The sequence below is a fragment of the Eucyclogobius newberryi genome, unplaced genomic scaffold (assembly GCF_026437365.1).
Source record: "Eucyclogobius newberryi isolate DKJ021-1_F unplaced genomic scaffold, fEucNew1.0.hap1 SCAF_14, whole genome shotgun sequence".
NCBI classification, from domain to species: domain Eukaryota; kingdom Metazoa; phylum Chordata; class Actinopteri; order Gobiiformes; family Gobiidae; genus Eucyclogobius; species Eucyclogobius newberryi.
In genome coordinates, this window is record NW_027315768.1 from 28,353,973 (window position 1) to 28,380,891 (window position 26,919).

The following is a 26,919-nucleotide window of genomic DNA, read 5'->3' on the forward strand; positions in this document are numbered from 1 at the left end:
AGAGTCACAGCCCTCCTCACACGGGACAGAGTCACAGCCCTCCTCACACGGGACAGAGTCACAGCCCTCCTCACACGGGACAGAGTCACAGCCCTCCTCACACGGGACAGAGTCACAGCCCTCCTCACACGGGACAGAGTCACAGCCCTCCTCACACGGGACAGAGTCACAGCCCTCCTCACACGGGACAGAGTCACAGCCCTCCTCACACGGGACAGAGTCACAGCCCTCCTCACACGGGACAGAGTCGCAACCCTCCTCACACGGGACAGAGTCGCAACCCTCCTCACACGGGACAGACAGTCACAGCCCCACTCACACGGGACAGAGACACAGGCCTCCTCACACGGGACAGAGTCACAACCCTCCTCACACGGGACAGACAGTCACAGCCCCACTCACACGGGACAGAGACACAGGCCTCCTCACACGGGACAGACAGTCACAGCCCCACTCACACGGGACAGAGACACAGGCCTCCTCACACGGGACAGAGTCACAACCCTCCTCACACGGGACAGAGAGTCACAGCCCCACTCACACGGGACAGAGACACAGGCCTCCTCACACGGGACAGAGAGTCACAGCCCTCCTCACACGGGACAGAGTCACAACCCTCCTCACACGGGACAGAGTCACAGCCCTCCTCACACGGGACAGAGTCACAACCCTCCTCACACGGGACAGAGTCACAACCCTCCTCACACGGGACAGAGTCACAACCCTCCTCACACGGGACAGAGTCACAGCCCTCCTCACACGGGACAGAGTCACAACCCTCCTCACACGGGACAGAGTCACAGCCCTCCTCACACGGGACAGAGTCACAACCCTCCTCACACGGGACAGAGTCACAGCCCTCCTCACACGGGACAGAGTCACAACCCTCCTCACACGGGACAGAGTCACAACCCTCCTCACACGGGACAGAGTCACAACCCTCCTCACACGGGACAGAGTCACAACCCTCCTCACACGGGACAGAGTCACAGCCCTCCTCACACGGGACAGAGTCACAACCCTCCTCACACGGGACAGAGTCACAGCCCTCCTCACACGGGACAGAGTCACAACCCTCCTCACACGGGACAGAGTCACAACCCTCCTCACACGGGACAGAGTCACAACCCTCCTCACACGGGACAGAGTCACAGCCCTCCTCACACGGGACAGAGTCACAACCCTCCTCACACGGGACAGAGTCACAGCCCTCCTCACACGGGACAGAGTCACAACCCTCCTCACACGGGACAGAGTCACAGCCCTCCTCACACGGGACAGAGTCACAACCCTCCTCACACGGGACAGAGTCACAACCCTCCTCACACGGGACAGAGTCACAGCCCTCCTCACACGGGACAGAGTCACAACCCTCCTCACACGGGACAGAGTCACAACCCTCCTCACACGGGACAGAGTCACAACCCTCCTCACACGGGACAGAGTCACAGCCCTCCTCACACGGGACAGAGTCACAACCCTCCTCACACGGGACAGAGTCACAGCCCTCCTCACACGGGACAGAGTCACAGCCCTCCTCACACGGGACAGAGTCACAGCCCTCCTCACACGGGACAGAGTCACAGCCCTCCTCACACGGGACAGAGTCACAGCCCTCCTCACACGGGACAGAGTCGCAACCCTCCTCACACGGGACAGAGACGCAGGCCTCCTCACACGGGACAGAGACGCAGGCCTCCTCACACGGGACAGAGTCACAACCCTCCTCACACGGGACAGAGTCGCAACCCTCCTCACACGGGACAGAGACGCAGGCCTCCTCACACGGGACAGAGTCACAGCCCTCCTCACACGGGACAGAGTCGCAACCCTCCTCACACGGGACAGAGACGCAGGCCTCCTCACACGGGACAGAGTCGCAACCCTCCTCACACGGGACAGAGTCACAGCCCTCCTCACACGGGACAGAGACGCAGGCCTCCTCACACGGGACAGAGTCACAGCCCTCCTCACACGGGACAGAGAGTCACAACCCTCCTCACACGGGACAGAGAGTCACAACCCTCCTCACACGGGACAGAGAGTCACAACCCTCCTCACACGGGACAGAGAGTCACAGCCCTCCTCACACGGGACAGAGAGTCACAGCCCTCCTCACACGGGACAGAGACGCAGGCCTCCTCACACGGGACAGACAGTCACAACCCTCCTCACACGGGACAGAGAGTCACAACCCTCCTCACACGGGACAGAGAGTCACAACCCTCCTCACACGGGACAGAGAGTCACAACCCTCCTCACACGGGACAGAGAGTCACAACCCTCCTCACACGGGACAGAGAGTCACAACCCTCCTCACACGGGACAGACAGTCACAGCCCTCCTCACACGGGACAGACAGTCACAGCCCTCCTCACACGGGACAGACAGTCACAGCCCTCCTCACACGGGACAGAGAGTCAAAACCCTCCTCACACGGGACAGAGAGTCAAAACCCTCCTCACACGGGACAGAGAGTCACAACATCAACACATGATTACGTTTGATATCAAATAACGCCAAAATTCGACTAAATATTGAGATTGTTTTCCTCAGAATCCAAAATTTAAACAACATTTTACTATTTAAAATATTCAAAAATCACACACAGGATAATTTTCCACGTTTTGTCATGGTTTTGTCTTTGTTTAGTTTTTTTTTAGTGTTAATTTGAAGACATTTTAACAACTAATGAAATAATATACTTTCTTAATTTACTTAGAGAAACAGGGACACAACCAAACATCACCATCAAACATTAAAAGCTATGTATGACCACACCATAATGACATTCATGTTAGTACATTGACATTGAAAGAACACATAAAGAGATTAAAATAAAAACTTAAGAATAATGTAAGTTTGCACCTGGCTTTTAAGACTGTTTCAGGTTTAGACCAAAAACATTTCCTGTAACTGTTAGATTATTCAACACGGTTTGAAATGAAGGACGATGGATCATTTTTCAAACCGTGTTACGGTGACGGGAGAATCACCAGGGACCAAGGATCACAAGCTCAGAGTAATGGTCATTCTTTACGGCGCTGCCATCTGTCCACTCGGCAGCATTAAGACCACGCGCTTGCTCGGGGGCAGCCAAAGACCAAACAAAGCCCCCGCAGCCGTCAATTACCCGGCTCTGGTCCCGTCCCGTTCGTGCGGGCCGGAGCGCCTGTGCCAGTCCTGGATCACGCTCTTTCCCCCCTGGACAAAAGCGGGATCTGGGCTTGAGCTTTCAGCCAAAGTCCAGACATGGCACTTTCACGCTTCTTTGTGGCGCGCCGTCTGTGCTATGTTGACCGTTATTTGAAGAGTAATAAGTTGTATTTGAAGTACATCATCAGGAGCAATAGTGTCAGTGTACTCAAATATCCAGCTTGATTTTGATAATAAAACCTTTTTTTTTCCCAGTATTTTTTAATCACACCCATTTTAAACCTTTCAGGAAAGGAAAGGTTAAATATTGATTGCTAGTTTCAATAATAGTATTAGTATTGATTAGTATCCGTGCATAGTCCTGATGTAGACTTGGTTTGGTCCTAGTTTAGTCTCAGTTTAGTCCTGATGTAGACTTGGTTTGGTCCTAGTTTAGTCTCAGTTTAGTCCTGATGATTTAGACTTGGTTTGGTCCTAGTTTAGTCACAGTTTAGACCTGATGTAGACTTGGTTTGGTCTGAGTTTAGTTCCAGTTTAATCCTGATGTAGACTTTGTTTGGTCCTGGTTTAGTCCCAGTTTAGTCCTGATATAGACTTGGTTTGGTCCTGGTTTAGTCCCAGTTTAGTCTCGATATGTGATGTAGGTGCAAGTATGACCACGCCCCTAATCTAACAATCTGTGGTTTTCTAGTTTGCTGTTGTTGCTTTTTAATATAAAAACAAAATTAATTGTTGTAAACTAGACAAAAGGGATAAGAGGGGCACAATTTCTTTGCCTCATATTATGCAAATGAACTCTTTCATTTGATCATAACTTATACATTATTATGGCACGATTTTGCCTTCTTATTATGCCTTTACAAATGCTGTAGTATCTCTTTTGCTAATGTGGCGTTTTGGAGGTTTCGCCGTCCTTTTTGATGGAGTCGTGCTGAAGGACGTCAACTTTCCCTTGAGATAACAACTCCTCAGGTTCAGAGGCCAAATACCTCCACATTTGTCTTTCAAGAGTAGAAGGGAAGACGCTCCGTTGTCGAGTCGGAGACGCGGTGACCCGGACCAAACCGCGACAACCGCTCGGATCGACGGGTCTCGCGTCTGCTTCAGCTCGACACGTTATGCGCTGACTCAAAACATCCCTTTTATTTGTCGCCTCGAGCTTCTCGTTTTAAGCCCGCGGTGATGTAAAAAAGGGCACAGCTGACATGCAAAGGCAGATTGTTTCAACATGCTTCATAAATCGATCCTAATCCGCGTGTGGCCATCTGGACCCGGTCGTTTGGAGTCAACGATGTTAAATCTATTGACCCAAAGTCGAGCGCATTTGGGGAATTCATTGCATTCAGTTTCCTGTTTCATTGGCTTCGTTTTTTGAGGTTTTTTCACTGTTCAAATGAAGCGATAGTATGTTTTGAAATGGTAATTTGCCGACAGCGGTGCTATTTTTTTGTCACTCTGAAACCCGGGCACAGTGTGGTGCAGCCGAGGTGGAAAAATCTGATGTTTCTGGACATTTGAATACATTTTGACGTGGCTTGTATTCAAACTAGCGGCAAGCAGTGCGGCTGGACATGTTTGGACTGTACACACCTGGTTGGAAAGGGAAAAGGTTTGATCACTTTAAACAAAATCACCAGGTTATGACGGTAGTTTGCGTGTCGACGTTTGTGGTGCACTCTAAGGTCAGAACTCCATAATACTTGCACTGGTACTACCTCTTTTGTAAAAGTACAGTTTAGATCAAAGTAAATCACTGTGATAGATTTTCCCGTGGTCTGTTTCCGTACAGCAGTTTCCTAAAGTCTTGGATTCAGCGACCGTCTTCCTGAAAGTACTTCCCGTCATGTGACCTGTGACGTCGGGTTCAGTTGCGTTGAGACGGATCAGGGCGACTTTAATGAAATGAGCAGCGGGGTTTCTCTGCCATGTGATCCGCATCCGACACAGGTGCACTCGAAGACGTCCAAAATCCAACTGAAAAAAACTACCGTATTGTCCGGAGTATAAGTCGCACCAGCCAAAAAATGCATAATAGAGAAGACAAAAACGTATATAAGTCGCACTGGAGTATAAGTCGCATTTTTTGGGAAATTTATTTTATTAAGTCCAACATGACGTATGCTAACGCTAACACCTTCAGCTACATGACGTATGCTAACGCTAACACCTTCAGCTACATGACGTATGCTAACGCTAACACCTTCAGCTACATGACGTATGCTAACGCTAACACCTTCAGCTACATGACGTATGCTAACGCTAACACCATCAGCTACATGAGGCACAGACAGAACTGTGGTAAGTGTCTGGTATGTTAACGTAACATATGAACAGTTATTCAGATAACTATAGCATAAAGAACATGCTAACAAGTTTACCAAAGCATCAGTTTTACCCCAAATCACTAAATCCATTGAATTCTTCTTCCTCTGTGTCACTTCTAAACAACTCTACAAACTCCTGGTTAAGTCCCGGTTTAGTCCCGATATGTGATGGAGGTGCAAGTATGACCACGCCCCTCATCTCTGTAAGTAGAACATGCCTAAATAATACTTCATCAGAGTACATTTTATTCCCCGCTGTTTTTTATGATGCCATATTTTTTGCCAGACAGATTTAACATGAATATATTGAACTAAATGTGTTCTTTGCGTTGTCTGTCAGCTCATAATAATGTACTCCTCTGTTGCCTCAGTCATAGACCCACCACAGACGCACGTTTTCTCTCACAGTGTCGTCGTCATGATAAAACATTTGCGTAGGCAGGTGTTGGGGCAGAATAGAAAAGCGTTCTCATTTATCGTCCCGGACAGGCCCTGGCTCCGGGTGGACTGCAGCTGGTTTCCTATCTCTCAATCTTGTCGGAGCTCTATTGTTTTTTATTGAAGCATTTCGAATGTATTCACAGGAACGAGCCCCAGTGGGAAAAGCTACTGTCACACTGGCCCTGAAAGGATCAGACGGGCCCCTGAGCTCAGCTGTGTCCCGCGCCCCGTGAACGTGACGATATCTCTGCAATGTTTTATGGGTCGGAGAGTAAGACGAGCGTTGTTTTTATTTGGCACAATGTTTTACGCCTTGATTTATTCTCGTAGACGGTGTCGTTACTGTGTGAGAGCGCCACGTCCTGTACGCTTAGTTCATTTTTTAACTAAATACACCGCCCTTTGAACTCTTTGTAGCGTTAATGTACTGCGACTTTAAATACCGGTTTAGTGGTTACTTATAAATTACTAATGCTGACTGTAGTTTAAAGAGAGGAGTAATTTGGGGCTGCGAAATGTATCACAAAAACTGAAATAGACTGCTTTTTTTTAATTAAAATGTGAAATGAGGCAGATTTTATTCATAATTTTTATAAAGTCCGAAATTAGACGTGTTTATTGTCTTGTTTAGTGTCTGTTAAGTTTTAATTTGAAACACTAAAGGAGGTAATTTTTTATTTAACTTAACGTATTATTCCAAAAAGTCTAGTAAAATATTGTAATAATATATGTATTGCAATCAAATGTCACATATTTTTCTCACATTGTGCAGCCACAGACTAAATATCAAATAGTCATTTATTTGTCTCTATGGAGATGTTATTGCCTCTAATGTACCGCAGTATGGCATTAAACTTGTCTATCCTGCATTTCTTCAATTAGATGTGGTTTTATTACTCAAAACGAAACGAAACAAAAGTAATTCTTCTTCCAGAAAGCCCCGTCACCTCTCTGATCACCTGCTGGTTTCCATAGAGATAACGTTATTGCCACATTTTACAACAGAAAAGTAACAGAGTACACCTTTAGTCTCATATAATAAAGTTTTATGGTTTCATGGCTGCAAATAAAATGACAAAATGTTAAGAAAGTTCAGCATTATTTCACATTTTTCCTGTATTTCCTGCAATATTGAGTCTTCGTCATTTCTAATTTATTTACTGAACAATTTCCCAAACCCCCCCACCACCAGATCAAACATCATAATTAACCAGCAGGTGCCACGCCCCCCTTCAACGCACGACCCGAGCCCCTTAAGATAAACTAATCGGTGCTTTTCAGTCCCACAGATGGCTCGGGCTCCTCCACTTTAAGCGTGCGCGCGGGGATTGGCTCCAGTGTTGTGCGTACGTGTGGGCGCACCGTGCGGAACAGGCCCACGTCTCGGCGGTGGGATCGTGTTTCGCCGGCGCGTAATGAGGTGGCGAGCCCCCCTGACGGTTAAGAGCTCAGTACCCTTTGCTGGTGGAGGTTCGGGGCAGGCTAATGGAGCAAGCGAGGCACATGGTGAGGGGGGACACAGCCCGGGACACACGTGGATGTAATGGCTCCACCGCTGGGGCCCTGACACCCAGCTTTGTGCCACTGTTGCTATGAGTGATTTGTTCTTTTGTTGTGGCCCTTTTTGAGCTTTTGGATTTGAAGCGTCATATTGTAAAGCTGCTCCTGACAACGGGGTAACGAAGGGTCAGGGTTCAACGCTCCGCTGAAGTGGATCTACTGTAAATGTGCCGTTGTGAGTGACTTTTGACTGTATTTTAAATGTGTTTTTTAGCCAGTGCGTTACAAGGTCAACCGTCAAATCGGGCGACATGAGAAAGAACGAATCACTTTTTTCCCTCCGCCATTACGATTTCATGTTAAAAAATGGCTTTCAGTTCAATTATTTAAACATGGACAGTACTGGCTTTTAATAATTTGCCGTCTGAACTGTAAATAATTCTAAATTCTTCTTCCAAAGTCTGAATTCTACTCTAATATACATGATTTTACCAACCCTCTGCTGTTGACCTCTCGATTTAAATAACCCAAACTGATCATTGACCATTAGAAATTACTGCATTATAATAATTACTATGCATAATAATCAGTACTCTCTTGGGTGAGGGTAACTTTGACACTATATTGAAACCAGTATTTCAATAGCAGTTGCCCCAAAAGCAAAACATCACCATTAATTATATATAAATGTTATAAACGTCCATAATGTCATGCTAATCTTGTTTTAGTTGCCACTCAACGTGACAGAAAGGCGTTAATTATCCAAATGAACCCACACCACCATCTGCGTGGTGGTAACCTGCTGCCAAGCCTCCACAGAACTGACGAGATGCCCAAAGCCGCCCAATATTTCTGTTTGATATATTATTTTCTGTTATGATGATTGTAGCAGGCAAGAGAACAACACGAGCACCAGTAGCTGTAACTCCATATTTACACGAAATATTGCAGATTGTTCATAGATGCCAACTACCGTATTTTCCGGAGTATAAGTCGCACAAGCCAAAAAAATGCATAATGGAGAAGAAAAACACATATATAAGTTGCACTGGAGTATGAAATGCGGTTGCAAGTGTGAAAATAACAAATAATATCACATAAGTCGCTCTAGAGTATATGTATAAGTAAGTATAAGTCGCACCCCGGCCAAAACTATGAAAAAAGGTGTGACTTAAGTGTGACTTATAGTCCGGAAAATACGGTACTCGATTTGATACAGTTTTTGTGGCGCTTTTCTTTCAGACGTTACGAAATAATTGCGGTAATGTGACTGATTAACCTCGCAAAGTAACATTAGCCATACATCAATCTACATCAATCTCTTTGCACACTGCATTTTACTTTCTTTTCTATCATTACTTTGATGCAGCTCTAACCAATATTTGTATGAATTCATGTTAACCTCACTTTATCCTTATCTACAGGCATTTAATATTATAATATGTATCTCTCTCAATATAAAAAATGCCTCTTTCTTGCCCAGTGAAAACAACAAACTTACTCACTTGGTCCACGCATCAACAGCCTGGTTCTAAGTTTACATCTCTACCCACTCGACGCTGCCAAACACACAAACAAAATCCCTCCGTCAAACTGAATATCGAAAATGCCGAGCCATGAGAGTCCGAACTCCTTCCCAACACGTGCGTCCCGTGTTTGGCTGTTGCATAAGTGTTTGCGCTGAGCTGGAGCTGCAGGTAGGTGTCTGTGAGTGGGCACTTGTGTGTGACTCCGGTGGGCAGCGCCGTGTGAGCCCGATGAGTGGGCAAAACCGTTTCTGTTCACTCCTCTGCACTGAGCCATGCAGATGATGGACTCGGTTATTATCACGGGTTCATAACGACTGTATATATTCTGAATAACAGTGTTTTGTCAAAAGTGCACTGTGCATTTCTGCTTGTCTCGCTTTTGTTCCACTGTATGGCTTTAAATAAATACACGCTTTGCAAAAATACGCACACACCTGTTGGATTAGTGTGTATACAATGGCGTGTTCCAGAAGCGTTTGTGAGCGGCCCAAATCCTGCTGAAATTGCCCACGTTATTCTGAAAGGTAGTTTTTACAGCGGGTTTAAGATCCTCGGTCCCAACAACCTCGATAAATGACGTTCTGGTGTGACACAGACCTGATACGAAGGTTCTTAGGCTGTGGTGGCACTTTAAAATCTCTGTAAAATGTTTTTTGAATGAGTTACAGTGTTGACTACTGATTATGGCCCTTCACTGGTGCTATATTTTAATTAAAACTGTTTTGACACGTGTGCAATGAAGCAAACCCCAACATTTCTGTGGACTTTTATTGTGTCTTATCAGTTTGATGTGCCTCGCCCATGAGGTGGGATGGATTATTAATATTAACATTACTTACTCAGATTTTGACAGATTTGTGAACGATATTTGAGAGAAATGAGTTTGTAGAAAAAGTGTCATATTTTTGGGTTCAGCTCATGCAAAATCATTTGGTTCAGTGCATTTCCATGGAGACAAGTGAGCCATCAGGCCAAGTTACATGTCAGATCTGTGGAGAGGCGAGCCTATCACTTGTATGAATCCATGTTTTTGAAGTGTTTTTTCAAAAACATCTGTAATTGGATGAATGTTAAACGTTTAATGCCTGATCCCACTGAGATCATTTGAATGTATTGGTTTTATTTGGCAGGGACAGTGCCGTCATGCATCAAAAACACAGCTTGTAGCTGGTGCGATGCATCCAACGTTTATAGCAAGTGATAAATACAAAAGACATTAAAATACATTTCCATTTTATAAATACAGCTACTCCACTACTTCTACTGACCGGTTTTCAAGGAGTAACATAAGTATTTTAGCCTTAAATGTCTCAGAATCTCCTAAAACACAAAATAATTGTTGGGGTTTCGATACATTTTGAAGAATAATGTCAAAAGTATGTTCGTTGGGTTTGAGGCTGTAAATCTTTGGTTTAAAGGTTATAAATCCACCAATGAATTAAAGGGATTGTCCTTAAGTCAACAGCAGTTTAAACATTACCTTTCATACAATTTATTGCCATAACTTTAATCCTTTGTCTGAGCGAGCTGCGTCATTCCCTCATGACTCAACAATAAGATCGTGTTATCAGTCAACACGACCTGCGTAACGTTCAAACACACGGGCATTTCATAACACACGGTTTCTCCTTTGAACAGAGCTATACCAACCCACGTCATTCACTATTCCTGCAAATACAAAAAAATATATTTAAAATGTATCTATAATAAAGCATGTCTCATTTTATAAGAAAAAAAGAATAGAATCATAAAACATATTAATGGTTCCTCACAAATATTCAACAAATGTCTTTAGAATGATTGTCTCTTCCAAACCATAAAAGATGAGATGCCTCTTTATGATTAACTTTGATAAAACTCTGTCTTTTCTAAGTCTGAATCAGGATAAAGATGATACAATGTCAAAATTACAAGGTCAAGATTATGTGGTTAATCGTAAGAATTAAAAAAAAAACATAACTGTTCAAGTTTCAGGAGCTACTCTGAAGAAGTAATTTTTTATGTCACAATAACATTTCTTTTTTGCTCAGAAACATTGACTTCACAGAGCTGTTCATGGAAATGTATTCGACAAAGAGACGGAAAGTTTGGTCTGTCAATTATTGCAAAATCGTGACGTTTCTTCCCACAATAATCGCTCAAATTAAACCCAAACAAGCCCAATCCATTTCATAATTGAAGGTCCTTCTGACATGTTTTCTGCCTCCCGTGTACTTATCCCTCTATCTGAATTGTGATGTTTTTGTGCGCTCATATTTAGCTGGATATGGATGGGAAAAGTGAAGCGGCGGGATGCTATCTGCCGTCCTTCAGCTGTGGGCTTTTCACATCACTCACTGGACTATAGTTGGTTTTATGAGGTTATCCGGCCGCTCCTTGTGAGCCAGCAGCACTGAACCGCAGTCTCAAAGGCCTTGGACGAGTTGAAGTGGCTCAGCGCCGAAAATATTGTTTGGAAAAAAAGACATAACGCTTGAACTCGCAGGATGTTCGGAGCGACGATGACAAATAGTGTTTTTTCAGAGTCTTGTTGCTCGAGCTCATGGGCTTCTTTTACCAGAACATGTCTTTTTCTGTCAATTTCTGTACAGTTTGAGCCAAATCTGGAGGAAATATATGCTTGACGTGATCGCCTAATAAGCAGATACAGTTGCCAGGGATGTAATAACCGAGATGAATTATAGTGTCGTCACAAGTCACAATATATTGAATTATGAGCTGCTTTGCTAAATGCATTTGTTTTGTGGCGGCAACGGCTAAATGAAGAAAAAGTGAACTACATAGACCATGATCCTTTGCTCTATTTTTATGCAGACAATGTGAGTAAATAAGTGTCATGAAGTTCTTTTATTCAGTGCAATTCTGTACCAAATGAGAAATGTTTTAATTCCCTTTTTGGTTACCGTATTTTCTGGACTATAAGTCTCACCGGCGTATATAAGTCTCACCTGAGTATATAAGTCTCACCTGAGTATATAAGTCTCACCTGAGTATAATAAGTCTCACCTGAGTATAATAAGTCTCACCTGAGTATAATAAGTCTCACCTGAGTATAATAAGTCTCACCTGAGTATAATAAGTCTCACCTGAGTATAATAAGTCTCACCTGAGTATAATAAGTCTCACCTGAGTATTATAAGTCTCACCTGAGTATATAAGTCTCACCTGAGTATATAAGTCTCACCTGAGTATATAAGTCTCACCTGAGTATATAAGTCTCACCTGAGTATATAAGTCTCACCTGAGTATAATAAGTCTCACCTGAGTATAATAAGTCTCACCTGAGTATAATAAGTCTCACCTGAGTATAATAAGTCTCACCTGAGTATAATAAGTCTCACCTGAGTATAATAAGTCTCACCTGAGTATAATAAGTCTCACCTGAGTATAATAAGTCTCACCTGAGTATAATAAGTCTCACCTGAGTATAATAAGTCTCACCTGAGTATAATAAGTCTCACCTGAGTATAATAAGTCTCACCTGAGTATAATAAGTCTCACCTGAGTATATAAGTCTCACCTGAGTATATAAGTCTCACCTGAGTATATAAGTCTCACCTGAGTATATAAGTCTCACCTGAGTATATAAGTCTCACCTGAGTATAATAAGTCTCACCTGAGTATATAAGTCTCACCTGAGTATATAAGTCTCACCTGAGTATAATAAGTCTCACCTGAGTATAATAAGTCTCACCTGAGTATAATAAGTCTCACCTGAGTATAATAAGTCTCACCTGAGTATAATAAGTCTCACCTGAGTATAATAAGTCTCACCTGAGTATAATAAGTCTCACCTGAGTATATAAGTCTCACCTGAGTATAATAAGTCTCACCTGAGTATATAAGTCTCACCTGAGTATAATAAGTCTCACCTGAGTATAATAAGTCTCACCTGAGTATAATAAGTCTCACCTGAGTATAATAAGTCTCACCTGAGTATAATAAGTCTCACCTGAGTATAATAAGTCTCACCTGAGTATAATAAGTCTCACCTGAGTATAATAAGTCTCACCTGAGTATAATAAGTCTCACCTGAGTATAATAAGTCTCACCTGAGTATAATAAGTCTCACCTGAGTATAATAAGTCTCACCTGAGTATAATAAGTCTCACCTGAGTATAATAAGTCTCACCTGAGTATATAAGTCTCGCCGGAGTATATAAGTCTCGCCGGAGTATATAAGTCTCGCCGGAGTATATAAGTCTCGCCTGAGTATATAAGTCTCGCCTGAGTATATAAGTCTCACCTGAGTATATAAGTCTCACCTGAGTATATAAGTCTCACCTGAGTATATAAGTCTCACCTGAGTATATAAGTCTCACCTGAGTATATAAGTCTCGCCGGAGTATATAAGTCTCGCCGGAGTATATAAGTCTCGCCTGAGTATATAAGTCTCACCTGAGTATATAAGTCTCACCTGAGTATATAAGTCTCGCCGGAGTAGTATATAAGTCTCGCCGGAGTAGTATATAAGTCTCTCGCCGGAGTAGTATATAAGTCTCTCGCCGGAGTAGTATATAAGTCTCTCGCCGGAGTAGTATATAAGTCTCTCGCCGGAGTAGTATATAAGTCTCTCGCCGGAGTAGTATATAAGTCTCTCGCCGGAGTAGTATATAAGTCTCTCGCCGGAGTAGTATATAAGTCTCTCGCCGGAGTAGTATATAAGTCTCTCGCCGGAGTAGTATATAAGTCTCTCGCCGGAGTAGTATATAAGTCTCTCGCCGGAGTAGTATATAAGTCTCTCGCCGGAGTAGTATATAAGTCTCTCGCCGGAGTAGTATATAAGTCTCTCGCCGGAGTAGTATATAAGTCTCTCGCCGGAGTAGTACATAAGTCTCACCGGAGCCGGAGTATATAAGTCTCACCGGAGTCTCTCGCCGGAGTATATAAGTCTCACTGGAGTATAAGTTGCACTGGCCAAAAAATGCATAATAGAGAAGAAAAAAACATATAAGTCGCACTGGAGTATGAAATGCAGTTACAAGTGTGAAAATAACATAATATCACATAAGTCACTCCGGATAAGTATAAATTTATACGTATAAATGTAAGTATAAGTCGCACCTCGGCCAAAACTGAAAAAAGTTATAGTTAAAACTTATAGTCCGGAAAATACGGTATTTGTCAGTCCTACGTTAGACTCATAGTTCGTTTAACGTTGATAGATATTGTAACATTGATATAGCTTAATTTATAACAAGCACCACTACAAACTGACAATATTGTAATCAAAAAAGTATCAATAATCAGACCAAATTGGACCTTTTCTGAACAGTTTTAGATTGATTTTGAATTTTCTCTGTCAAAACCACACGGTAACATAAAAAGTACTATTATTTTGTATAATTTGTATTAATATCATTGTGGTTATCAAAAGCACTAACGAGTATCGAGCCTTTTCTGTGGCATGAAATGGCTTTGAAACTTCGGTATCATTCAACTCTAGCTCTTGCTGCGAACACTTTTCAAACCTCGATGCATTCTCTGTCTAAAAGTGTCTAAAAGAGCGAGCATTGTTTGACTATTCGAGGATGTTATTCCACCTTTCTCTGCGTGCATACTTCCTGCTTTTCTAAGGATACGCTCGTGAGTGTTCGCCTGCCGAGAGGGAGAAAACGTCTGTAAATGAAAGTCCCGGACCCCCTCTGAGCTCCTTGCATGGGTGGTGCAGTATCAATGGGCAATTAGGGAGGAGTGCCAGACGACCTTAAGTGAGAGTTGGATAAATTAAAGATTAGTGACGGCGTGGAAGCTCTCGACTCGGCTTCTAATTTGAGAAAGTAGACGTAAGCTTTTTACTGCACCTTTTTACTTGCACTTTGGGAGATCTTGGGATTCAAAGGCCGTCCTTAGTCTAATTAAAAGTGGATTAAAAGATGCTTACAGAGCATCTTTATTGTTGTTCATCATGATGGGAACACTCTAAATGACTCTGTTTAGCTTTGCAATGTGGATGTTGGAAAGGACATTTAATAAGTGTGGAAATGTGCCAATTGTTGTGGATCAGGAAACCTATTTTGAAGGGGAAAAGTATCTGCCGTTTGGAAGCCTGTGTATATATATTCTTAAAATTGTTAAATTGAATGAATAGAAATGAAGTTTTTGTGATTTCTGTCATGTCTTGGTGATTTTAAAACATGTTTTTCCGGTTTTGTGGAGCACTTTGAATTGCCCTGTGTACGAATTGTGCTCTACAAATAAACTTGCCTTGCCTAAAACATTTTGTTGTTACATTTAACATTTTAACATTTTGGATTAACCTGTTATGCTTAGGCAGATTTTTGTGCAACTGTCTCTAAAGACACCTCTCCAAATTAAAACCATACTTGTTTTTGAAGTATGTGGATTATATACAAAACCCCAGTCTCTGTGTAAAGGCAACATTCTCTCTTTTTTACCTCAACAGTCAGAACTACTCTAGAGTCTGACTGAAGAAAAGTTATACATCTTGGAACATCCACAAAAAAGGTTTTTCTTGAAGTTTTTTGTTAAATTTGAGGGTGTTTATAGATGCTGTTTGTATGTGAGGCCTGAAATACACTATATATCATTACAAAAACAAGTTGTCCACTTAAATTATATTGCTCTTCATCAGAACTATAGCATAAGACCACATGAAATCAGGCTAAACGACTGGCTCTCATTTTGTAACTATAATTACTCTATTGTTTTATTTATTCGAGTACTGATCCTTTTCCTATTGAATCTGAGTTTGAGATTTTCTTATCGTGACAACAAGACTGTGCCAGCCACTGAAACGGAGCCAAACTAACTGAGAACAAATGCGGTCGGTCAAGAAACACGCCTTTTGCTTTAGTCTTATTGCAATCTACACAGGGTTTGCACTTCTAGAGACTGAATGTTATAGCATCCAGATGAATAACCACCGGATACGTTTGTGCATTTCTCTGACAGACGCTCCATAATCAAAGCCCCGAGTGTCAGATATGTGTTAGATTCCAGCCCGAGGTACAGACAGAGCTCCTCTCATTAGAACATGTTTCCCAGACATGGCCAGGATCCTGTCCCGTTTACAGATAGCCCACATCTGTCTCAACTTTAGGCCTTTGTACAGTATGTGCAATGCAAAAAGAATGTCGAAAGTCGTTCAAATCACTGTTAAGTTTCATTGTGAACCTTAAAGTGCGTATGACGGGTGTTTACCATGTTCTAATTTTGATTTTATTGTGTGTATTTAAACCTGTTGTACGTGTAAATCATAGGTTTACACCAATCGAGTTGATAAGTGTGGAGAAAACATTGAAAACTCTGTAGAAAATGACAGGAAGTGACATCACACTGGGGATAATCAGTCTAGTCAAAGTTTATGAAGAATTTACACAAAGAAATAACTTGTTTGACTCTCTAAACATTAATTCAACAAAATAAAGGCGCTCTTATACTGTGTATGTAAATGGTGACATTAGATGAGTTTTTGCCCAGTGTTTGCTGGGTAATTTCCTGGTGTGATGTCATCAATTACAAACAGGAAGTGAAGTTATAAACCTAAAACAATGTGCTAGTTGTGATAACATTTTTATAATTTTTAGCAAAATTTAAATTATAGTGATCTTAACTGCATTTTAGTTGTCCGACCTGTCAGAGGCACTTTAAGATGAATAGTTTTTATGTTTGATTGTCATTTATTAATTTAGGTGCATTCGTTTTGTTTTTCTTTTCTTGAATATATTTTATTCAAAGCCCTTTGCTAACGGGATAAATCATTGGCACTGGCCCCATCACATTTACATACACTTAATTTAAGCCATGTTATCTTGGACTCGGAAATATGAAAAGTTTAATATTCCACCAACTTCTCAAATCCAGGTGAATATGTGAACAGAACTAGACGATACTTTCCTGCATGTTTGCGGTTTCCCTCCTGCTCTCTGTGTCTCTCGCTCTGTCTCGTCTCCCTTATATCTTTTTTTTCCACCTGGTCTGACGGCAGCAAAAAAACAAAATGCTTCCTCGCCGTTTGTCTTGCCGGGCGGATTTCCTGAGGGACGCCTGATCCCACAGATCACAGGCTGTACGCCAACAGCAGCACACGTGAGATTAGTGCAAAAAGTGCAGCGAAACAAAGTCAAGCGATTTCTATAAAAAGATCCAAACTCAAACCGCTCAAATCCAATGCTAATGCGCTAAACACGGCACGAAGGCATCGCAAACAGCCTCCAGAAAGATTAATAATGTTTGTAAAAGACCTGACATGGCCTCAATAGAAGTTTCCACACCAGCGATTTACAAACTAATCCAGGTCATACAAGACGGGACTAAACCACGTCAACAACACGGTTCAAACTAGAACCAGGACTCTGGGCCGGCTCCGGACGAGGACTCTGGGCCGGCTCCGGACGAGGACTACGGGCCGGCTCCGGACGAGGACTACGGGCCGGCTCCGGACGAGGACTCTGGGCCGGCTCAGAGCGAGGACTACGGGCCGGCTCCGGACGAGGACTCTGGGCCGGCTCAGAGCGAGGACTACGGGCCGGCTCCGGACGAGGACTACGGGCCGGCTCCGGGCGAGGACTACGGGCCGGCTCCGGGCGAGGACTACGGGCCGGCTCCGGGCGAGGACTACGGGCCGGCTCCGGGCGAGGACTACGGGCCGGCTCCGGACGAGGACTACCGGCCGGCTCGGCTCCGGACGAGGACTTCGGGCCGGCTCGGCTCCGGACGAGGACTACGAGCCGGGGCCGGCTCGGCTCCGGACGAGGACTACGGGCCGGGGCCGGCTCGGCTCCGGGCGAGGACTACGGGCCGGCTCGGCTCCGGACGAGGACTACGGGCCGGCTCGGCTCCGGACGAGGACTACGGGCCGGCTCGGCTCCGGACGAGGACTACGGGCCGGCTCGGCTCCGGACGAGGACTACGGGCCGGCTCGGCTCCGGACGAGGACTACGGGCCGGCTCGGCTCCGGACGAGGACTACGGGCCGGGGCCGGCTCGGCTCCGGGCGAGGACTACGGGCCGGCTCGGCTCCGGGCGAGGACTACGGGCCGGCTCTGCTCCGGACGAGGACTACGGGCCGGCTCCGGACGGGGACTACGGGCCGGCTCCGGACGAGGACTACGGGCCGGCTCTGCTCTGGACGAGGACTACGGGCCGGCTCCGGACGGGGACTACGGGCCGGCTCCGGACGAGGACTACGGGCCGGCTCTGCTCTGGACGAGGACTACGGGCCGGCTCTGGACGGGGACTACGGGCCGGCTCCGGACGGGGACTACGGGCCGGCTCCGGACGAGGACGGGGACTTCGGGCCGGTGCAGAAAGAACGATCAAAGAAGCTTGTCCAACCACCAGTGTGTGTCTCAGTTTGGGAGCCAGACTTTTACACACAGCTCCATTAGCCGCCCCTATGGCAGCTTTACAGTGTGTCCTGGCAGCACCCGCCCGCACCCGCCCGCACCCGCCCCGCTCACAGATTCAGGTCACACGCCTCATCATCCTGAGACTCAGAGTGGCAGCTTAAAAAGGACTGACTCGACTGTTCCTGGGGTTTCAGATAACATCAGCGGTCTAAAGAGCTAACCATGTGTAGATGTATGTTCTGTATTTATATTCAGTTCAAGTCTATTTTTTTCTTACTTAATAAATACCGTATTTTCCGGACTATAAGTTGCTCCTTTTTTCATAGTTTTGGCCTATATTTAGACTCTGAAGCGACTTATATGTGATATTATTTGTTATTTTCACACTTGCAACATTATTTCATACTCCAGTGTGACTTATATATGTTTTTTTCTTCTCTATTATGCATTTTTTGGCTGGTGCGACTTATACTCTGGAAAATACGGTATGCCTTTTTAAAAATAATAGTTCATATATTAGACCCATTACTCGTAGTTTAATCTTGCTCCAAATCACTGAAGCACATTCGTGGTCTGTGAAAGGCCAATACAAGTTTTTTTCTGATTCTTTTATATATTTTAACACATTATTAATTCAAAGATTGCTGCCCCACATCTGAGAACGTGACCTCGCATCGAATCACAAAATCCCAAACCCTCGGCGTTTACCTCATCGATCCGCCCGTCGCGCACGGTTTTGAGCGCTCGCCGCTGCCACGTGCAGAGGCCAAATTACAGCCTGCAGGCAGCTGTGAGGGGCGGAGTCGGAGGCCAAGGCCGGCCGAGCCCCACACGGAGACCAAGGCCGTTTGATGGCGACCTTGAGGCTTCACCGTCTTTGTAATTACAGCGTTTGTGAAGTGGTACACCCCGTTTCTGTTAACATTATATCACTGCCGACCGCAAAGGAAATATCGGGTCTAATCTGCGTGTTTGTGAGTTCACATATAGAAAGTGGACAGCTGGCACACACGCTGCTCGCTCATGTTGGGCTTTTTGTTGTAGCTTCATTGGCTCTAACTCAAGAACTTAAAGGTGCACAATGCGACTTTTCTGGTGGAGGGTCGGCCGCCCGCTTGTGTCCATCGCGATGTGATTGTTTGGCCTGGATAAGTACAGTGAGGCATTAAAGTGATCCCTGTCCAGGCCGAGGTCACAGGTCACAAATGTGGAACGCTGTCTAGTTCCATGAGATCTAAGGATATTTAATGGAGCCGTACTTGATTTTTACAGTCATATAAATGTGAAAAACGGAACTAGTTCATTTGAAACAGTTTGCAGTTGTCCAAATGTGTTGCTCACCAGTATTATTCACTGTGATGAGTTTATAAGCACTTTACACAACTTTCAGAGCCAAGAGAAGAGATTGCTGTCACTTTAAGGCTAGCAAAGTATCGCCTGCTTCGCTGAGGATAAATGAGCTATAATTAGATGCAGACAGCACACAGCGGTATAAAAGAGCTACCTTTAACTCATTTAAGTTTGCCAATGAGAATAAAATGCGATTTAAGTCTCCTATGATGCATGATACCATTCTATCTTTGAGCGAGACACTTCATTTTCCGTTTCTCCATTGTAAATATAAAACTTGAGTGAATAGTTTCTTCCTATAAAGGGATATTCATTCCAAAAAAGGGATGTTAATGCCAATCAAAAGTTCAGTCTGAAAATGTGGCCATATTGGTTTTCACGTGACCAGTTTTTGAAGGAGGAGTAGTTTATCAAGTCCCGCTTGATACATTCCTAGCAGAGGACCTCCCACTGCCCCTGTTCACACCCCCCCGGGTCCCACCCTGGTCCCGCCCCCTCCCGCCTCTCGTCCTTTTCACCAGCGCGACATAATTGTGTGATGGTTGGCTCATTGTCAGGCTCAGGTCAGTCGACTGCGGTGTTTGGACAAAGCCGACATCTGCCGCGCTGAGCTGCCCCTTTTCAGCGGTGACGTAATGTCCCGTGGCAAGGCTCGCCCCTCGCTAAAGTGCTGGTGGGCCGGTGGGCTGGTGGGCCGGTGGGCCGGTGGGCTGGTGGGCTGGTGGGCCGGTGGTGGCGCGGGGGCTGTTGAGAGACTGTCAGAAATTGTGGGGGTGGGGGAAATTGTTTGACTGGAGTCTGAGAGAAATGTTACAGAGCAGTTGCTTTTGTCTTCCTTGAGTTGCGTTTATGGCCTTTGATTAAACAGTTTTTCCTGTTATTTGACCCATAATCCTTATAGACAGAAGAGTATAGTGTAACATGGAGGTTTTGAGGGGAGAGACATACAGTGATTTGACAAGGCCAGGAAATGATCTCTGCTGGCCATTCTGTCATGACAAACTGCCCTGACTGTTCCTCTTCTTGACTAACATTTGTACATCCATGTTATAGTTTTGGAAGTAGATTTATGATTGTGCTAATGCTTAGTTCAATGTTTGTAATTCTCATTAAAATGCTTACTCTAACTTTCATTATTTGGGGGGATGCCACTCCCTTATTTTCTCATTTTATTCCTTTACCTATCTTGTGTTCTCTCTTGTCCTGATCTTTCTTTTTTTTTTGTTAAAATTCCATTATTAAAAAAAGAAAAATTCAAGATTCATTTCAAATTCTAAGTCCTTTACAGATTAAGACGAGATACAATAAAATCCCAATACAATCAAATGGAAGCAAATAATTATACAATTCACTGTGATTTATCTTTTTATCTGAAATCAAATAGATTTTTAAAAATATTTTTGATTTATTTATATAATTTGACTACATCTATCTAAATTGAGGCCACCACAAAGTTACCATTTCAATGAACAGATCAATGTCTTTCAGAGTATATCACAGTAACACTAACAATTCAAAACAAAATATAACTTTTTAATGGTGAAACAAGCTCAAAATCTCTCTTATTAACATGAACTATGAACAGGACTGTATGATTATGTGATTTCATTGGAAACTTAGTGTGCAATAATCGGGCAACGTCTCCATAAATTCAACCTGACTCCTTCATAAAGCTAAAATAATCTCGCCTGGGCCAAATCCCTGCCACCCTCACCTGGCGTGTAACGTCAGCTCCGGCGCGGTCCAAACCACGACTCGGAGTGAAACCGAAATCCCCCGATTCTCCCTCGAGGGTCTTTACGCACCGCACATCCCATTAGACCGGTCATTAGTCCATTCTGCTCTTTGCTGTAGCGTCCAACCTCCGCCTTCGCTGCCAGAACGCCTTTCTTCTCGACAACCTTCAAAGCTAACGTCTCCCTAAAGTCACATAATATCGTGATAATAGCGTGGATGTCTCTACCATGCGCTTGAATTAGCCTTTTGCCCGAGTTGGTTGGCGCAGAGCCCGTTTCGGAGGCTTTAAACGCGGCGGACGGTAATGGCGGAGCGGCTCGGTCAGGGTTTGGTCCGGAGGTTGTTTTGAGAGTGGGAAAAACACGGCAACCATTAGACCTCAATGTTTTACTGTGCACTAAAGCGCTGGAAGTCCATCTGCCACTGGTCTTTTGTGGGCTGCTTGTACCAATAATCAGCTGCTTTAGCAATTAGAGCTCAACGTTGCTTTGTGTCATTATAGACTGCCAAACTGCACGTGCATTATGGGTAATGCATTGATCTTTTACGTGGGATTCTAGCTTAAATTGTTCACGGTTAAAGAGCGATCTGTTCTAGTCTATTCATTCATTTTCCACATTCAACACAGACTGAACGCAGCTGAATGAGAAACACATTTTCTGACGTTTTATCGTTGCTCTTTCCAGTCATTGGAGACGAGAAGATTAATCAAATGTATAATTACCATTTCAGTTATTACTCTATTCAATTAGAACAATGTTACACCGTATTTTCCAGACTATAAATCACATTTTTTTCATAGTTTTGGCCAGTTTTATATACTTATACTTAGACCTATACTCTGGCGCAACCTATACTTATATTTATACTTATATACTTATACTTCGGCGTGACTTATATGTGATATTATTTGTTATTTTCACACTTTCACACCACATTTCATACTCCAGTGCGACTTATATATGTTTTTTTTCTTCTCTATTATGCATTTTTTGGCTGGTGCGACTTATACTCCAGTGCGACTTATAGTCCAGAAAATACAGCAATGAAAAATCTATTCATTAACTGCTGTTCAGGATGTGCACTCGCTCTCAAAACCTGGAGCAGAGCCGCTACGAAAACGTGTTACTAATTAATTACTGTATTTTGGGTCTATATTTTCTCTGAGGGTGAATTTTGATTTCAAACATGAATCAAGTAAGGTAATTTATATTTTCGTTGTTTTTTTAAGGTGGAACTGGAGAGTTTAAGGTGGTAATTTTAAGAGATTAGTGACCAGTGTTTTTACAAGCTGGGTCTTTAGCACGGGGGAAGCGATTGTGCACAGCGTTACCAGATGTGGTCCACAAACGACCCGGTCCAATGCCAATATGGAAAGTGTACGAATGTATGCGCATGCCAATATCGTATACAAATGGTCACGTCGTTTTTTTTAGCCGCTAACCTTGTCCACGCCCTGCTTTGAAATCCAAATAAAGCACGGAGCGCACGGAGAACAAATGTTATATTGTTTGGGATTTCAGTGGGACGATGCTGCCATTATTAGCTCAACTTTCCCATTGTGTCACTGTCCTGGAATGCACAACAATAGCCTTCTTTTGATTATAGTCTGGGCCAAAGTCTATTATCATTTACTTACGCGCCGTGAGGTGTTTTACAAGCGCTTGTTAATTAGGGAAATGCATTTAAAGTTCAACTAACGAGAGCAAACTAAAGGGAGACCAGCCAAATACAATGTGATGATATAAAGCACTGTACCTCAGGATAAGAGGACAAATGTAATGCTACAAAACTAGTTAGTTCTCCTGTTTTTGTAATTGTGACTTCGTTTGGTGGGATAGTGCCTGTGGTAAATGTTTCTCATTGTTTTACTTCCGTTAAAGTTGCAGTTTGTGAAGAAATATAGAACAAATACAAGTTAAACAATACAGTAGTTAGAGTGTTTTTTTATTTATAGTATTTTTATTTATTCAGCAAATCAACAAAACAACAGTCAGGGTACGTTTCTTATAAAAGTAGAGCTGAGTTATAAAACACAAATCCCTCTGTGATGTCATCAAAGTGCGACGTCATTCAACAAAATACAGGGATTATGTGGTATTATTTTTTGTCTATTATAACTATTGTGTCATTTATGTGGATTTTGGCTCTTGCATTCTGTATGGTTGCTTAGTAACAGTTGTGGAATTACCTCTATACCTCTGTTATATTTGCTGCCCAGTTTCAACCAGGAAGTACAAATATAAACTGACAAATAGGCAAACTGTGAAATCTTAAATCTAATTGTGTTCACTATGTTTTAGTAAAAATGTTTAGTCCAACCCAAGTGACAGTGACTTCAGTATAAATAGAAAAGCAGAATTAGTTAATCATTTTAATCGTATTTAATGTTTCCAAAAGTCAAATTTTTCCCCTTCCTCCTAATTATTCACCACGTCAAGTTTAAAAGAACTTTTCACAACTTTCCGGGACCAAAGCAGAGTTTTCTCGGATAATAAAACAAGTAATAATTTTATGCAGAAAGCAAACATGGTCTCATTTTGAACCTCAGAGAGTTCTTTCACAATAAATCTGTGTTGGGACAAAACTAATTTAACAAGAAAATACAACTGGAATAAAGATGCATGCGTTTGCAAAAGGTCGATAGAGGAAACTAGGACCCACCCAGTCACAATCACAGGCATAACATGCAAACTCCACACAGAAAAGCCCCATTTGCTCCGGGAGCTTCTTGCCGTGAGACCCCTGATTGCTCAAGGATAGCTCCAAAAAAGGACAATTAATTACCCCTCACCTTCCATTATTTATTGAAAACTGTGGATTCTTTTTAACTGTACTTGCGGTGTACTTAGCAATAAATAGTGTCAAGTTCAACGGATTAAAAGCTAAATAGCCCTTAAGCTGTAATAAGCAGTTTTCAGCACTTTGGCCCACATATGGGTTAAGAGTTCAGGCGTGCAAAGGAAGTTGTCATTATTCCATTTCTGTAAGCCAAGCGCTAACTCGGCCAGTGGAGCAAAAATAAGGCCGCGACTCACTGGCCGGCCCACACTCGCAGCCTAATTTATTATAAAGCCACATGCTATTGATTAGAGCAGACGCCATGTGGCTCGACCAGGCTATGATCCTCTTCCACCAAAAATAACCAAGACTAAATAAAGAAGTCTGTGTTTTTTCCCTGAGTACTTGTTAAACTGTGTGTGTACTTTTCGTGTCTTGCAGATATGCCCTGGCGGACGAAGCCTACCGATCGCTACGAGACCAGGGCAAGGACCAGTGCATTCTCATCACGGGAGAGAGCGGTGCAGGGAAGACAGGTGATTAAAGCTGCACCGTGTCACTTTCCTGCCATCGGAGAGCGTCAAGGCTACGGAAAATACTCATCGATATTAAACTTATCACTTGAACTAGATGCGATACTCATTTTAAACGGGACATTTCCTGAACTGTTTTGGAATGAGCTTGAGCTTTGTGAGAACAAGTATAAGACCATGTGGTAAATCAGAATCACAAAAGGTTTGTTCCCATTGTCAATGAAAATAATTCACAAACATATGAACTTGCTTTGGTGATTCGGTGCAACATAAAACAAAGAACTATGATAAAACAACTATATAAAGTCAAAAAGAAAAACAACGAAAATCTGCTATTGAATAAAGCATAAAAAATAGGCCATAAGATAAAAAATAAAAATAGATGTACACAATTTACAGTTGAATTTGAACGACTAATATTTTATGTAGAAAATTACCGTCTGTCATGAGTGTGGCATCGAAATCTGTATCGAACTTGACGTTTTTGTATTGAAAACACAAATGGAGGTATTATTGTTTTGACTAGAATGACATTGAATCCTCCAGCTACACCTACATGTGAGTGACATTGAATCCTCCAGCTACACCTACATGTGAGTGACATTGAATCCTCCAGCTACACCTACATGTGAGTGACATTGAATCCTCCAGCTACACCTACATGTGAGTGACATTGAATCCTCCAGCTACACCTACATGTGAGTGACATTGAATCCTCCAGCTACACCTACATGTGAGTGACATTGAATAGCTACACCTACATGTGAGTGACATTGAATAGCTACACCTACATGTGAGTGACATTGAATAGCTACACCTACATGTGAATGACATTGAATAGCTACACCTACATGTGAGTGACATTGAATAGCTACACCTACATGTGAATGACATTGAATCCTCCAGCTACACATACATGTGAGTGACATTGAATAGCTACACCTACATGTGAGTGACATTGAATAGCTACACCTACATGTGAGTGACATTGAATAGCTACACCTACACGTGAGTGACATTGAATAGCTACACCTACATGTGAATGACATTGAATAGCTACACCTACATGTGAATGACATTGAATAGCTACACCTACATGTGAGTGACATTGAATAGCTACACCTACATGTGAATGACATTGAATAGCTACACCTACATGTGAATGACATTGAATAGCTACACCTACATGTGAATGACATTGAATAGCTACACCTACATGTGAATGACATTGAATAGCTACACCTACATGTGAATGACATTGAATAGCTACACCTACATGTGAATGACATTGAATAGCTACACCTACATGTGAATGACATTGAATAGCTACACCTACATGTGAGTGACATTGAATAGCTACACCTACATGTGAATGACATTGAATAGCTACACCTACACGTGAGTGACATTGAATAGCTACACCTACATGTCATGTTACAGGTCTGATCCGAGTAAGAATGCATGTTTTTTCAGTAATCAAACTTTCTGATTGCAAAAGTACATTTATTGCGGTCTAAACTGCCACATAAATACACATAAATACATTTGGCTGTACTTTTTGGGCTCCAGATTGAATAGAAATGACATGATTTTGTCTCTAAAGTAGTCTCTGTTATTAGTTTTCAGTTCTTAAGATGATATTGTCACCCGAATAATCACAATTAACCGGTTAATCTTCCTACATCCCTATCTGGCAAAACAAGCTTTACTTTATTACATGAAAAAACATCTGGTACAGCCCAATTCAACAATAATAACATTTCATAAGACACGTTTCATCGTCATGGGTGTTTTTATGTTGTTTTTCTATCTCAAAAGCTATTTATAAAAGCTAGTAAAACTTTAACTTTAGAGTTCCTTCAGGCGTTGCAGGTAGCTACAGTCTTCCTTATCTGTCCTTTTTACAAAGCTTTGCTCAAAGTGTAGACATAACTTGCCACCTCTCCGACTTCAAACAGATAAGCACTAAAGGTCGCTGCGATTGCACATGAAATACATAAAATACTGGTCTGTAGATGTCGACGAGGACCCTGAACTGAAGTAAAAGTACACATTATTGGTGCGTTTTATTGTCCAGCCGCTGCTTTATCTTATTGAAGAATATGACATACCTCACCGCTGTAATAATGAATGGAATTTCCTTTGAAGGCCTCATGGCTAAACCAGCGTGTTGGTAAAAATAATACGTGGATAGTATTATTGCACAAAAAAAGAGCTTTCATATATAGAGTTCTGTATCTTTAGATGCCCTTGAG

At 43.1% G+C, this 26,919-nt stretch overlaps 1 protein-coding gene across 1 annotated transcript in view; it reads left to right on the forward strand.

The window, feature by feature from the left end:
• myo1b (myosin IB) overlaps positions 1 to 26,919 on the forward strand; it is a 124,228-nt gene that overhangs the window by 26,831 nt on the left and 70,478 nt on the right. Inside the window, exon 4 of the mRNA XM_072445181.1 lies at positions 24,573 to 24,667. Within this exon, the coding sequence (XP_072301282.1) occupies positions 24,573 to 24,667 (95 nt within the window). The remainder of the gene's footprint in view (positions 1 to 24,572; positions 24,668 to 26,919) is intronic.